Here is a 15,442-nt window from a genome sequence, read left to right on the forward strand (position 1 = left end):
GTCTCGATCAAGCTTTTTTTCCTACACATGCTCATCCGGCGCCATCAAGCGAATTAGGGTGGATCACCAATACTCGCACATTTGGATATCAAGTATGCTTATGATTCAGTCGACAGCAGCAATATATGATCAATCATACACGGACACCTGCCGAATGATCTGTTCCATATCCTGCGCCATATGTGCGACAAAGTGCGCATTGCGGCGATCCTCCAAAGCATCCAATCACGTATAATCCAATCCAGCGCGAGACGTCCTGCAAGGTTTCCATACTAAGTCCTCTGCTATATGCAGCCTTTATCGACACGCTGCCACGGCGCCTACGTCTACATATGTCACCATCCCCTTCAGCTTCAAAGTTGCACCAGCCAAGGGATTACAGCTACTACAGATATTATGCGAGAATGTAGTTTATTCTGGAAACATAAAGCGTACGATGAAATGCTCAATGGGTCCCATATATATATGTGTGTGTGAGTGTGGTGCTTTGCAGCAGCTTTTTTGTTCTATATCAATGTACCATTATATACATATCGTATTTCCTTGCTTTTTTTTTTGTATTTTACTGCTATTAATAGTATTTACAGATGTTATCAATTATTCGATCGGAATCTCCTCTGGTTCAGCTGCTGATGCTGCTTCTGATGCTTGTCCGCCAGGAGTAGCCCCTGCTGCCTCGGCCGCTTGTTGCTAGAAAAAAAAAGTGTTCCCCCAGTCAGTTATAACCACGAGAAATTTCTTGTAGCTTTGTGTCAAACCCGCGTATATATAATAAGACTTACTTCAATGGAGACAATGTTGAGAATGATTTGAAGCACAGGTTCAGGAATCGTCTTTTGGTAAATCATCAAGAGCTCCATGGGTGCGGGATAGACTTTGAGAGCCTTGAAGAATGGCAGTACCGCATCATTGTAGTAAGCTTCACCTATAACGATACATTCCAATGCACATTGATTAAGTATATTTTCTTTCATCACGAACATGGCCTTTCCACCTCCCCCACCCCCGGGAAAACTCTCTCTCATTTCCTTCTCTCATTTAAAGTTTTTTTTCCTTTTCCTGAATGCTATAATGAATTTACCTTGACTACACAAAGTTTCACCTGCAGAAACTTGTGCCATAAAGTATTTTTCTCTTTCCTCTGGTGAGGTAGGGAACTCTTCTTGGGCAGTGGCGACGATAACGGATTCGATCAATTTAACAGTATCCGCTTGGCCGACTTCCTCTTGTTTCTTGGCTTCCTTGGCAGCATGCTTACGTGCCTTTTCTAATATACATAATCCACAATCATCCGGATCGAATAAAAAAAGCGTTGGTATGGATAAGCGTTTTCTGTTGCTGTTGTTGTTGTATTTCTAGTTTTGCTTGCTTTGTTATTGTCACACGTACTCAGTTTCTTGCGGAACTCGGGATCGCTGCGTCGTTGGTAGTCAAAGTAGGCAACGTATCCAACACCCAAGGCAGCGACTGTGGCTGCAGTCCAGAGAGCTACGGTTTGAGTTTTCATGATAGAAATTAAAGTTGTAAAAAAAAAAGAGAGGTTGAACAAAAAAAAATATTTTGGGCCCTGCTTTGGGGGATTGCTGAGTTTTTTTTTTGGTGTGGTACAATTGAAGATTTTGACATGCCACTCAACCACCATCATCACTGACCACAATCCCATACACATGTGGTGGCACGGTCTTCAGCCCTGAAAATTTATGCTACTGATGTATCTTCCCATTCATCGTGCCATTATGATTTGAAACGATACGCAAAAGCAATAGGAAGCATCATCTTTGAAGCAGTAGAGCTGTTAGTTGGTTGTTATTGTATACTGATGATAATTTACCTAGGAGCCAAATAAATAAAGTACCTGACGAGCAAAAGAGAAAAAAAAATGGTGAGGTGTTTTTTTTTTCACTCCAGTGTTACATTTTAGTTTGAACATCCTATAAACAAGTACATATTTATCTAAATCCTACATATATTACCGGGACAGTTTTGATGCCAAGCGCACGTTTCAAAGCAATGTCGCCAGACCAGTCGATTTAATAAGTGGGGAGAACGAATAGTAAATTGGTGGGCATCTCGCCAAGATATGTTGAAGAAACGGAGGGAGCCCCTAATTGTTTGGACTACGACACGAATTACATGACCAGTCGTAGCTAGTTACTGAAAAATTGACTGGGAAAAGATAGACATACAACATCAGTGAATAGTTCAAATGCAGATTTATCTTTATGGAAGATTTAGTGACCTTGTGTAATCGGTCGCTACCTTGCGGTAGAATTAGGTGGGAGAATACTTACAAATGAGGAATACCAAAAGTGAGTATAATGGGGAAAAAAGTTAGGGTGGAGAATTAGACTGTGGACGGTTGAAATCGATGTTGTGGGGACAAATAATGAGAACGAGAAGATAGACAATTTGGAATATGCTGTAAGGAGGAGTATATGTGTGTGTGAGTGTGACTATACGTGTATGTGTGTCTAGACGAGGGGTCTTGAACCTTTGAACTTGAATGATGTTCTTTACTTTGTGTATAACGCAATTCTTGGAAGCTGATTGGAACGTTTGAACCTACTTTACCAAAGCATTTCTTCAGAGCTGCAATGTACTCTGGTTTTCCCTTTTGAGTTTTCCGATGAGATATACTGTATTAAGCAGTCGTTCCCTTGCCATTGTCGAAGAAGTGTCACTTCTTCAATGTACAAGTTGAGCCGGGAGGGATTGGTAACATTGATATCCTTCATTGCAAAATTAAGGTGTTATATAGCGTAGTGCTGTGACATTTAGCCTTCATATCAAAAAAAAAATTACCTTGATGTCAATACGCAAATACAGCATTCATCCATTGCAAAGCGGTAACCCAAGGCATCATAATTTTTACTTTGGCAAGCCAGAATTCCCCCTGTGCCAAAGATCACGTTTCTGTTCATGACAGGTTGTCCAAATTGCTGTTTCTCACGGTCAAAATCTCCATGAATACTCCTTATTGTTTTTGCTGCCAGCAAGTTATGTACAGAATTATTACTACATTTTGATAAGAGGTTTAGTTTACTATTCAGCAATTAGCCTGTTTTCGTATCACACTACCAGTAAAAAGACTACGATTGAAGTCAACAATAATAAATCGTGCTTGCGTATGATACATATAGTCGTAGCTTTTACAGTACTATTGCTAGTTGTTTATATATGCGTCATGTGAGTTCCGTCCATTCCACTAATGCAGCTATGTAGTTGAATAAATGAAATAAAAGCTTTGTATATGTTCTATTAAAATGATCTTCATGCATGATGTACATATAAACTCACCGGTAGTATAATGTCGCCATCAAAGTTAGGGAAAATGATGCGCCATTCGTCCTACATGAGTACCGAGTGTTTGAGTATGTTATTTCTACTTCATTTCGTTCACATACTCGATTTGTTTATAATTCACGTAAGCGCATTTCCTTTTTTTGATGCACGAGTCTAACCGTGTGTGTGGCGGGAAAAAGTACAGCCAAAGTATGTTTATATACCATCATGTCGTATATAAAATTACTAGTAATCAGAACGGTCGCACATCTCTTTCTCTTCTTTTTAGATTTTGAACGTTTCAGACATGATATAAACAATGCTGAAACCATTATGTAAACGCGTTCTGGCAGAATACGTAGTCTTCGTGACGAATTGTACGCTTTTTTGAACCTTGATAGCGGATCACAAAAAAAGGGCGACTGTGGGTATATATGCCAATTGCGGGAATGTTTCTCAGAAAAAAACTTCGTTTTAATAAAAAAAATGAATATGTTATCGCGTATCTATTTCGTGGCCTTTCTTTTTTCCATAAGCCTCACATCATACAGCTAATACATGGTTTCCACCGGTAACAAAAGGCACGACGATACATGCTCAACGACAAATAAAAGCGTCATTACCACCGATGAAGAAACTGCTCGAGACATCGAAGAGAAAAGATCAGTATCAGATGATATTGCCGAACATCACCAACATACTAGAAGACTGTCATCAGCAGCAGTGACAGCAATAGAGCAGCCTCATTGTATTCACTCCAGGTGTAAGAAATTGGTGATAACATGCATGGTATCACTTGCTGGTATTATATCACCGTTTTCTGGAACAATTTATTATCCTTCCCTTACTCCTATCAGCGAGGTACACTACAATTTATTGAACGAGAAACCAAACAAAGAATGTAACGACAAAGGGATGAACATAATGGTTTTTTTTTCTATACAAGGATTTTTCTGTTTCAACATCGCTCGTCAACCTATCAGTCACATTCTACATGGTCTTCCAGGCCCTATCGCCATCCTTTTGGGGTCCACTGTCTGATCTATGGGGTCGCCGACCTATCTACCTTGCAACCCTTACGATCTTTATTGCTTTCTGCGCAGGTCTGGCAGTGGCACCAACTTTTCCGGCGTTACTTGCTCTGCGAATGTTTCAAGCTTTCGGCGCAAGCTCAGGCATTGCATTAGGTTCGTAATAGCTAAACAGCAGCAATTAGCTCCAGTGACCTGATAATTAAAATGATGGATATGACATTTTGATAGGTGCTGGCGTGATTGGCGATATTACAACTCCTGCAGAGTAAGTGATTGTACTTTTACCTACGTGGGGTTTGTTTTTTTTTTTTGCTCACAAACATTACTAATTATCGCATATGAAATGTAGGCGTGGAACTTTTTTTAGTATTTTTACTTCTTGTGCGATGTCGTCTACAGCAATAGGTCCCGTGATTGGCGGTGTTATTGCCCAGAAACTCTCATGGAGGTATAACTTTAAAAGCAACGAAATTTATTCATGATATGTTAACAACAAAACGACGTTACTGTATAGGTGGATTTTCTGGGTATTGTTGGTTATGGGCGCAATAGGGTTATTCACCGTACTCTTCTTTTTACCTGAAACTCTGCGCTCGCTCGTTGGCAATGGGTCAATTTACGCCAATCCTACACCCTCGCAGTGGCTGAAAAGAAGATTGTCTAAAGATCCATCACTATTAGAATCGAGCGCAACCAAGTCTCAACGCTCCCACAGAATACCCAACTTTCTGGATGCTTATCTAGTCTTGCGCCATCCAGACGTCATCCTGATAATGACTATCAACGGTTGCTACATGGCTATTCTCTTCACAATCTTGACATCGACCTCTACCCACTTTTCCATTATTTATGGTCTAGATACCTTACAAATTGGGTTATGCTATATTCCTTACGGAGTTGGTAGTGTATGTGGATCTTTTATGATGGGACGGATGCTCGATCGCGATTTTAGGATCACAGCTTATAAACATGGAATGTCTCCGGAAGAGGTGAAAAGATCGGGGAAACTGTCTACAGATTTCCCAATATATCGCGCCCGGCTAAGGACCACGTGGATACAAATGACTATTTGTCAATTGGTGATTATTGCCTATGGCTGGACTCTCTATGTTGAAGCCCACCTTGCCGTTCCTCTGATTCTGCAATTTATCAGTACGAATCGTTTCATATCACTAGCTACTGTACCTATACCATGTTACTATCGACATTTTACTGATAAAATCTTTGTGTATCATTTATCAAGTTGGTCTAAGCGTGGCGTCGGTAATGAATGCATGTCAAGCATTGGTGATCGATTTATTTCCTGGTAAAGGCGCGTCAATCACAGCCACTAGCAATATTGTGAGAAGCTTGCTTGGGTAAAAATAAGATCTAATTTGATCTCTTTCTAGCATACGCGAACATATAGAACATATTTTATTTGTGACGTGTACTACTTTCTCATCAACTCACGCCATCACAATGTTTATGATAGTGCTGTGGCTACTGCAACCATTGAGGTCGGCATTCAATCTGTAGGCTTGGGATGGATGTTTACCATCATAGGATTGATCTTGGTCACCAACACCGCTTTTATCCCTATTCTAATCAAACATGGCCCAAAGTGGTGGCGAAAACGACGGGAGCAGCAGGATAAAAAAAGATAGCAGTAGAGCGTAACGGCAGCAATCGAGCTCCTTCGCATTAGTAGGAGCATTAGTTAGAATTACCTTAACTTTTAACCATAACTTATAGTTCTGCTTTTGATTTTCATTAATTACATTGTAAATAAGAATATTACATAGTGCAATCAGCACGCATGTATTAATCAAATTAAACGTTAATCGGAAAGAACGGCGAATCATGCCGATAGGTTTCAAACGTCAGAAATGTAACCACCATGTTTGGTATGCGTGTGCAACTGTTCTAAACAAGTACATATCAACCAATTGTAAAATCAGCATACCTCTCAGGTGAGCCACGCATATTTATATCAAATACCACCAGCATACTGAGTGTCAAGGTTTGCCAACATATCCGCAACACAATGGAACGGTATAGAATGCGGAGCCAGCGCCGCCTTTTGATCGTATAGCATCCAGTATTGTTTAGCTAGATAAATGAAATTAAATTGCCGCAAGGTCCACGATTCACGAAGGGACAGGGTACGGGTAAAGATAAACCATCATCGTTGTATAAATTGTTTTGATCTGAAACTGGACATGCAACAGTTCCTGTAGATCCGATAGATTTAAGTGGCCAAGTGTTCAAGGAATGCTTAAATGTTTTTCCTTTCCGATATTCGCTTAACTTACCGTGTGCCGCGGAATTCAAAAAAGTATAAAAAGGAGTGTGCAACGTCGCTGCTGCAGAGTCCTACAGATTTTCCTCTTCTTCCTAAAATATTATCTACGCTCACAACAGAACACATGAGCGAAAAAAGTAGTAACACACTTTCTTCCAGGGATATGAGCGATACCATCACTGCTGAAGAGGGCTTAAGCAGCAATGTTGATGAAACGCTGCCTGATCCTCCTCAGCAACAACTTGAGAAAAAACAATCTGAGACAGTTGAACCGTATTGCCTCTACTCAAAGTCCAAAAAGTTATTGATATGTGCAATTGTATCATATGCTGGCCTTGTATCCCCTTTCTCTGGCACGATCTATTTTCCTGCCTTGACCCTCATAAGCGAGGTAATTGCTATTAGCATTTAAAAAAGATTCCCCCAAGCATTATGATGGGAGCGGGATAAAAGAGAGCAGAATCAAAAAAAAAACTAGTTTACTCACCAAAAGCGGAAATACGCTCGTTCTCTTTGGGGTTAAAAAGGAATTCGATATCACAACGTCACTCGTTAATTTGACAGTAACGGTGTATATGATCTTCCAAGCTTTGTCGCCATCATTTTGGGGATCATTGGCCGACTTATGGGGTCGTCGACCGGTGTACCTTGGAACACTGTTCATCTTTATTGGTGTATGTATTGGTCTCGCAATGGCCCCGACGTTTCCTTTCCTTCTTGGCATGCGGATGGTTCAAGCTTTTGGTGCTAGCTCGGGCATCGCTCTCGGTACGTGATACATACAATAAAAATTCTGCCATTGATGATCAATCAGTTGGATAAACTAACATAAACATAACGGACATGGATAGGCGCCGGTGTCATAGGTGATTTTACCACGCCAGCAGAGTAATATAATAAGAGTTTTTTTTTCATCTACGCATGTATTGTCAATATCTCTAACCGATTGAATCAAAACAATTTGCACATAGGCGTGGTGGCTACTATAGCATATTCACATCGTGTCAAATGGTGGCCACCGCAATTGGCCCGGTTATAGGCGGTGCCATTGCTCAACAACTTTCATGGCGGTAAGTATGAGAGAGATTATAAACGGGGAAACGTTTCCCCGAAAAAGTAAACTCTAATTAAACAATAAACAAACAGATGGGTTTTCTGGGTGTTGCTCATAGTAGGAGCAGTTGGATTTTTTGCTGTTTTGTTCCTCTTGCCAGAGACTTTGCGCTCACTCGTTGGTAATGGCTCTGGCTATGCCAATCCAACACCCACACAATGGATGAAAAGGAGAGCAGCAAAAGGTCCAGTGCCACCCAAAGCGGATATGTCCCGATTCCGCCAAATCCCTAACGTTCTCGAACCGTTCTTGTATTTGCGTCATCCCGATGTGATCTTGACTATGATCATCAATGGCTGCTATTCAGCTATCTTGTATACCTACATGACAACGACACCTACCCACTTTTCGACTATCTATGGATTAGACCAATTGGAAGTCGGCCTCTGCTATCTTCCATACGGCTTCGGATGTATTACTGGATCGTACCTGGGTGGCCGCATCCTCAACCGTGATTTTCGAGTGGTTGCTCGGAAACAAGGAATGACGCCAGAACAGGTCAAAAAGTCAGGCAAGCTGTCTTTGGACTTTCCTATTTATCGTGCACGCTTACGCTCAGCCTGGATACCTATCACTCTGGGACAGCTGGTCACAGTTGTTTATGGATGGACTCTTTATGCCAAGGCGCCTCTTGCTGTTCCTCTTATTCTCCAGTTCATCGGTAAGTCCAATATGATTTTTTTAGTTTGTACGATATGATGTGGTAAGGTAAAAAAACAATCTCATTCATTGTTTCTCATACTTACTAATTTGTAGCTGGCATGAGTATCACACCGGTATTTAGTGTTTGCCAAACTCTAATGATCGACTTGTTTCCAGGCCGAGGTGCTTCGATTACAGCGACCAATAACATTGTCCGAAGTTTGCTTGGGTAAGTTCTTTTATGTACGGATGGTAAATAGGGATTTGTACTAACATCGTATAAAAGTGCGGTAGCGACGTCGACAATTGAACCGGGAATCAACAAAATTGGTCTCGGATGGATGTTTACTACTCTTGGTCTGATCCTGTTGATCAATACCGCTATTCTTCCTATCTTGATAAAATACGGTCCTAAATGGTGGAAGCAACGTATAGAACAGCAGGAACGCCGTGCAACAAAGCGCAGCGATAACGAGCGTGCGCATGCCGCAGAAGTCGAAGCTTCATAAGATTTGAGAAGCCTCCTGCTAACACATGTACTGTATATTCACACTCTCAAACATCATATACCTCTATTACTCTACTACTATCATCTTCATTTTTGGCTAGCATCTATCATAACTTATTATCTTGTACAACAAGTCATACTACTGTATTTGCACATTATTTACATGCCATAATGTATACAACATTTAAACATATATAAACATATATTACATTCTATTAGTAGATAACAGTGGCTTTATTCACGTGTATTCTGCTGTCCCGGGATTCTGGCGACATCGGAGAGTTACTGATTCGTCCACACCTGAAGCACTTAATCAGCAGTCAACGGGAGGTACTTTCTTGCATAGTTGCGCTGTCAATCTGGTTATGTTTTCGATGAATTCGTACGCAAACTAGTTGATTGGCCAAAGTGGTGTATAAAAGAAATCCGGTTTATATTACGTTGTTATCACTTTTGTATTTTTTCTTCTCTACATAACTACACTATATGGGGCAAATATTTACACGCTTGTTTTGAGCCATGTCTGAAAAGAACACTAGAGCATCTGCTTCTAGTGACACTACTGATACCATTACCGACGAGATTGCACTCAGCTGTCTGTTCCTAATCCTGTTCCTCCTCCTCCTAAGTCACAACGAGTTGAGCAAAATTAGTTGGGACTTATGAGCCTAGCATTTATTTAGAATTGAAAAATTGTTGATAATGAGTGCGATTGTATCATGTGCTAGTGTTGTCTCTCCCTTTCCAATACTATCTACTTTCCTGCCTTAACACTCATATGTCTTTTCACTTTGCAAATTTTGGGATGCAGGGACAATGACGGTTCGACGAGAGCTAGAACACGCAAATGGGAACAGTTGGCCAGAGCTGCAACGTCTCTTTGTTACCTTGATCCTGTCCGTTGCATCATCATCGACCTTATGCATAATTTGTTTCTTGGTACTGCCAAGCTCTAGTTTACTCCAAGCTCCTGAGCGTTGGCTCAATGAATACATACATGAGGAGAATCCGGCATTTTCGTTACTCGAAAGCAACATTGATAATTGCTTGGCTCTTATCATGGATGAAGCGCTCAAATGACAGTTTAAAGAACAAAAGATCACCCGCACTGTTTCTGTGTTGAAGCTATCGCTGACCGGCCCAACGATATCATGGAAAGTACCTGCTCGATTCTGGATCAAAAGGGTCCAGAGCACAAATGAAACGGATGCCGCCTCCTACTTTAAATCCGTCTGAGGAGTCCATCACCCTCACCGTCGCCACCATCTTCACCATCCCGCTCCAAAAAGCAAAAAGCTTATTTTCATTCTTTAAGATTCCAACACATCATCACATCCCTATATTCCCCAGCTTAAATTGTATTTACGTTATACAGCGAATCCCCGCTTTTGTCATTTGTACTTATTTCAATAACCTAACTCTAGGTTAAAGTAGTACGTAAAACTTGATAAATGTTTTTAATACGCCCTCACTACTTTTCCATTACAAGTCAAGCATTTAAGAGTTGAGTTTTTTTACTATAAGTGAGTAATGACAAAGTATATAGATGCTGTCCATAACTATTTTTTCGGTAATCTTTTATACTGTTCAATGATGCTACTGCATTGTATCAACAGTATGTTTTGTATAATGGGCTGAGTTTGACAACAGAGGCTACCTTTACCTAAGCAAATCCTATTTTTCAACGAATGCTTTATGAACTTGTCATATAAAACAGAGAACATATGTTGTTATGAAAATCGATTACTTACATTACAGTAGTAAATCGTAAGTGAAAGAGCCTCAGTAGATTGCTTAACTTTGTTGCTTCCTTCATGGGAATAAAACGAGACTTTTTCGTTTTTCAAAATTGCTCAAAAATGGCAGCCTTGTATCATAGAAATAAGCGAGGATTCACAGTGGATCAGTATTCTGTCATTATTCCCCAGAACACATACAAAGCCACTTTCACTCTCTATACTAGTTTTGTTTGGTGAGAAGAAAATCTCACATACACAAGATAGTCTCTCAGGCTTGATGTGCTTCCCTCTCCCGCGCTTTATATCAAATAAAAAAAGGTTGGATCAAGTCTACTGTCGATCTTTTTATTTTCGTACAGGAGAGTGGCCTTTAAACTTGATACATATCTACAAAACAAGACCGATCGTCAATGTTACTCGTCCTATCCAAATCATACACCCCAAGCACCGCTATCTAATAACATCCGCAAATCCCTTTACCTATAAGATCAAGGATATGTATATATTCAAAGTGAAAGAGCTGACGACGAGTGAGTATACATACTACGATTAGTTCAAGTGGATGTTCGAGTTGGAGAACAAGATGAATAGAAATAAAGTTTTATGTGCGCTTAAATAAAGCAAATTGTCTGAAACATTTGTACTCGTTAAACCGATTCCATATCATGCTTTAATCATGCTGATATTACCATTATAACATAACTCCTATAGCAACAGCAGTGGCTTGAAAGACATAGAGTAAATGTTTATCATAGAGTCAAACATGTACATCATGATAGTTTCTTATTACAAATACAAGTGGGAAACTAATGCTTAGAAGTGTTAAGAGGGGAATTTGAACGGATGGATAGAATCTTTGACAATGTAAATGATAAACAAGAAAGCGCCGTTGGGAAGGCGGTGTGTGCAGCAATCAAACTATCATCCACATTAACAACGCGTAAAAAAGGCGGGCTTTGAAATGATGTTCCGCTGAGGCATATCGCACGATGTCGCGTGTGCCTTACTTCTTTTCCCCCTTAACCTGCTGCCATGTCCATGAACGCTACTCCCAATGACGTCCGTGTCTTCAAGACACCGGTCCGTCGATTGAACCGACACCGACAACAGGCTTTAGCAATACCGCTACCACAACCACCTCCACCACCACCTATGCCCCCGGCTTTGATGCCTGCAACATCATCTGCAGCACCAACATTCACGCCACCAATAACACGAATGCAGCAGCAACTTCAACAGTTGAAAAACAAAGGTAAAGAAACGAATGAAGGGCTTCAACAGCTCAATTATAAGAAGGGGTGGAAGAAGGCGCAAGAGCAGCCAAAGAAAGAGCAACAACAACAACAACAACAACACTCTCCTCCTCCTCCTCCTCCTACTGGTACTACTACTACTTCCCCTCCTCCTCTTACTGCTGCTGCTGCTACTGCTATTACTTCTCCTCGTCTTCCTCCTCCTCCTCCACCTTTTCTTCAGCAGCAACAACAACAGCTTCTCTCTCCTCCATACATTCCAGCATTTTTGCAGGATTTGGAGGATGTTGAGATGGATGTTGTTGAGGAACCAGTAGACATGGAATGGGAGACGGGCGATGAAAGAGACATGTTGTGGGATCCCACTCCCCGTCTTGTCGCGGTCTACTGGCCATATTACGGTCCATGAATGTAAGTAAACTGAGGTTGTTTTATCGACCGTAGCAAAACTAACACAAGCGCGTTATTAACTAATCGTTTTCTTTCTTATGGTGGAAAAAGACTTCCTTTCCTTTTCACTTTCTTTGTTATTGCAGTACCGTACGACGCGAAAATCACCAGAAAACCCGAAAAAAAAGCAAAAAACCATCACAAAAGCATTTAAAAAAAGCAGTACAAAAATTACAAAAGCACCCAAAAAAACATCAAAACATCAAAACACTAAAAAAAACCTTCATATGAATACTGGTAAGGTTATCTTTCACTTGGATTTTACGGGGTTCATTGCGTGATAACGTGTATCGTGGATACTGACTTGTTCCCTAATTTTGATAGGTCTTCCTGCTTATACCGCCAGTTGTCCTCCGCCATCCCAAGACTTTTCCATTTCCGCACCGATTTTGCCAACCGCTTTATTTATTTATTTATTTATTTATTGACAAAGCGCCTTCGGGCGCTTCTTACTGGATTCAATGTCCAGAAAAAGGTATGTGACATACGATACACGATGCAGTTAGTTGGTATATTGATCAGCGACTAAATAGCTAACGCTTGCATGAATTCTATTTAGACGAGAACCGTCTTCAATGTGGCAAAGGCAATTTTGATATCTTGAAGTTTTGAGGAGGTAAAGTATGTATTCTTTTGAACTACGATGTACTGAATCATCTTTTCATTACAGATTCCTAACCTTTTATGACCCTTTTAACTCTATAGGAGCAGTGGTGGCCGACCTGTGTGCGGCGCAGCGCCGGCGCCCCAACAGATGATACTTCAAGACATATGGCAAAGTGTTGCGATGGTATAACATCGGACACTGACGTCCATGCTGCATGCATTCCAGCGTGTGTCATGTACTGTGTGGTAAGTGCATGAGAGTGGAGAAATTGGCGGTGCCATTTGTGCTGTGTCGTACAGGAAAAGGTGAGGAGTGCGAGGAGAACAATGCGACTTGGATCTGCGGGGGGGACAGTGGAAGGGTATATGGGATCTGGTGTGGGCGATCTGGGCTTCGAGGATGCAACATCATCTGTCTTGTAGGTAGTCCAGAATCAGAATTACAGCAGAGATATGCAAGGCAGTTCTTTGACGACAATGATGGTATGTACAGGCTTTTTTATTCAGTGACGTATAAAGAGGAAACGCGTGGGTCTGTGCTGTTATCAGTATTACATTCAGAAATCACTAACGATAGATGCTCTTGATGCATCCCTTATAACGACTGTTTTTTCCTAGCTGCAACTTGGAAAAAGAGATCGTTATAAGGGATGGGGTTTCTGGCTAGAATGTTCAAGCCATTCTAGTCATGCGTAGATGTATCCGGTTCTCGAGGTTGTCGTCTCTGTTGGAGCTTCTGTTTCCCGACGATCTTCATTGCAATGCTGTTGCATTTCAAGTCCATTCACCACGCCAGATTCTGCCTTCCACGGAGGGAGGGAGGATCCAAGTCGCATTGTTCTCCTCGCACTCCTCACGTTTTCCTGTACGACACAGCACAAATGACACCGCCCATTTCTCCACTCTCATGCACTTACCACACAGGACATGCGCTGGAATGCATGCAGCATGGACGTCAGTGCCGATGTTATACCATCGCAACACTTTGCCATGTGCCTTGGAGTATCATCTGCTGGGGCGCCGATGATGGCCTTGCAGGCCATGGGTGGGCGTATGGGGGCCCACAGGCCCGGTGTAGCATGCATGTGCTATTCTGGTGAAGGCAGCGAGTTTATATCGTCTGGGTCGGTGATCTCGTGGTGCCACTCACTGAAAACACAACCACGGATCCCATCGCTGGCTTGGGTTGAACACTTGGATCAATCGGAGCAAGAGGAACACACTAAAAAACCAACGAGCAAAGTATAAAACTAATGTATACCATACAACTGGGATAATTAAAGGAGCAGCAACCATGAACCAAGAAGATCTCTTTGACATCAATCACATAAGCATCGCATTAGCACATACCTTCAACATACATCATCAATGGTAAGTTATTCTCTGAATTATCTGAACGACATTTAAGTTTTGGTCGACCGATTATCTAACGCTATGTTTGTTTCGATCTTGTAGGGGAAGCAACAGACAAAATGAAAAAAAAAGGATGGAGCTGCCGACGCATATACAGTGCGGCTTTACGATCCAAAATCAATAAACAGATGTAATCACCGACACATATACAGTGTGATTTACAATTCTGGATGCTATTTTCCCAAATCGCAAAAGCAAGATGCAGTACATACAAAAGGTACGTGAGGATCGCGAATGCACGAGGTTAAGACGAGCATTCAAATGCAAAAACTGACAGGCGATCTTTGTTTCTCTAGGCTTTTAAAGCTATTACATCAAGTTAAAGAGTTCATTGGTCATGTTTGCCGCTCCTTGGTTATTTCAAAACAATAAATCTGCATATGTTTTGCTCTCTTTACTATTATTACGCATTATAAATGAGCTTTTTAGAATGTGAAGTGTCAATATATTAAGTTGAATGGTATCTGTGTATGCGACAAGTCTTTTATGCAAGGGTAGAAGCAGTAGCAGCATTAAAATACAACGTATAAGCGACAACAGCACCGTCAAAGGACCATGCAGACTCTTCATATAATAGTATGTATACTGCTACAAAGAACCCAGTATCATTCACATATGAAGTCCTACTGAAAGTTGAACATAGTTAATGCTTCTTTCGCTTCTCCTCCACGTAATCTCGCGATTCAATACCGCGCATTTGACACATATATAAAGATATGTTTCAAAACAAGTGCACAAAGATAATACAGTCAACCCCGGTTAACGTCAACCCCGATAGCGTCAACCAATTCGTTGGTACCCTTTCAAATTAAGTAGTTAAAGATTTTACCTATTCTCTACCCCCGGTGGTCGTCAACCCTCGATATGGTCAGCACTTTTGCTGGTACCCTGAGTGTTGACGTTAACGGGGGTCGACTGTAGGTCATAGTTTATGGCTGTACGGGACAATAACGGTATATATTTACTTGAGGGATACGCAGATGGTTGTTCCAGATAGGCTGAATACATAGGCGGTGGTAGCTGTACACACATCAGTTAATACAAACCTCACACGAATGCAAATGGTCTAAGCGGGCGCTATTGGTCCTTGGAGTAATCGTCCGTAGGTGTTGGCAAG

General features: G+C 41.2%; 6 protein-coding genes across 6 annotated transcripts; 5 read left to right on the forward strand and 1 right to left on the reverse strand.

Annotated features, from left to right (window-relative positions):
• Positions 1-398: 398 nt before the first annotated feature.
• Positions 399-1,527, reverse strand: BDB00DRAFT_858188 (mitochondrial outer membrane translocase complex, subunit Tom20 domain-containing protein). Its single transcript, XM_053125855.1, has 4 exons — positions 1,390-1,527; positions 1,082-1,267; positions 783-925; positions 399-690 (listed from the first exon to the last, which is right to left on the reverse strand). The coding sequence occupies exons 1-4, from the start codon at positions 1,505-1,507 to the stop codon at positions 598-600; spliced, it is 540 nt and encodes a 179-aa protein (XP_052973088.1). The 5' UTR covers positions 1,508-1,527; the 3' UTR covers positions 399-597.
• Positions 1,528-4,276: 2,749 nt separating this feature from the next.
• Positions 4,277-5,962, forward strand: BDB00DRAFT_879251 (major facilitator superfamily domain-containing protein; the record flags this gene model as incomplete). The annotated part of the gene is made up of 6 exons (XM_053127846.1): positions 4,277-4,469; positions 4,545-4,581; positions 4,684-4,764; positions 4,831-5,468; positions 5,560-5,674; positions 5,791-5,962. The coding sequence occupies 6 exons, from the start codon at positions 4,277-4,279 to the stop codon at positions 5,960-5,962; spliced, it is 1,236 nt and encodes a 411-aa protein (XP_052973089.1).
• An 801-nt stretch (positions 5,963-6,763) lies between these two features.
• Positions 6,764-8,865, forward strand: BDB00DRAFT_775594 (major facilitator superfamily domain-containing protein; the record flags this gene model as incomplete). The annotated part of the gene is made up of 7 exons (XM_053120231.1): positions 6,764-6,991; positions 7,128-7,368; positions 7,452-7,488; positions 7,572-7,670; positions 7,747-8,375; positions 8,471-8,585; positions 8,643-8,865. The coding sequence occupies 7 exons, from the start codon at positions 6,764-6,766 to the stop codon at positions 8,863-8,865; spliced, it is 1,572 nt and encodes a 523-aa protein (XP_052973090.1).
• A 2,721-nt stretch (positions 8,866-11,586) lies between these two features.
• BDB00DRAFT_174080 (uncharacterized protein) lies at positions 11,587-12,607 on the forward strand. Its single transcript, XM_053116334.1, has 2 exons — positions 11,587-12,267; positions 12,358-12,607. The coding sequence occupies exon 1, from the start codon at positions 11,636-11,638 to the stop codon at positions 12,263-12,265; it is 630 nt and encodes a 209-aa protein (XP_052973091.1). The 5' UTR covers positions 11,587-11,635; the 3' UTR covers positions 12,266-12,267; positions 12,358-12,607.
• A 942-nt stretch (positions 12,608-13,549) lies between these two features.
• Positions 13,550-13,961, forward strand: BDB00DRAFT_858198 (uncharacterized protein; the record flags this gene model as incomplete). The annotated part of the gene is made up of 1 exon (XM_053125856.1): positions 13,550-13,961. A coding segment is annotated over exon 1 (235 nt), but the record flags the coding sequence as incomplete, so codon positions are not given.
• On the forward strand, positions 13,861-14,388 carry BDB00DRAFT_879254 (uncharacterized protein; the record flags this gene model as incomplete). The annotated part of the gene is made up of 3 exons (XM_053127847.1): positions 13,861-14,154; positions 14,245-14,283; positions 14,368-14,388. The coding sequence occupies 3 exons, from the start codon at positions 13,861-13,863 to the stop codon at positions 14,386-14,388; spliced, it is 354 nt and encodes a 117-aa protein (XP_052973093.1).
• Between the last annotated feature and the right edge of the window lie 1,054 nt (positions 14,389-15,442).

Source organism: Zychaea mexicana (genome assembly GCF_025766255.1).
Source record: "Zychaea mexicana strain RSA 1403 chromosome Unknown BDB00scaffold_166, whole genome shotgun sequence".
In the NCBI taxonomy this organism is placed as follows: domain Eukaryota; kingdom Fungi; phylum Mucoromycota; class Mucoromycetes; order Mucorales; family Lichtheimiaceae; genus Zychaea; species Zychaea mexicana.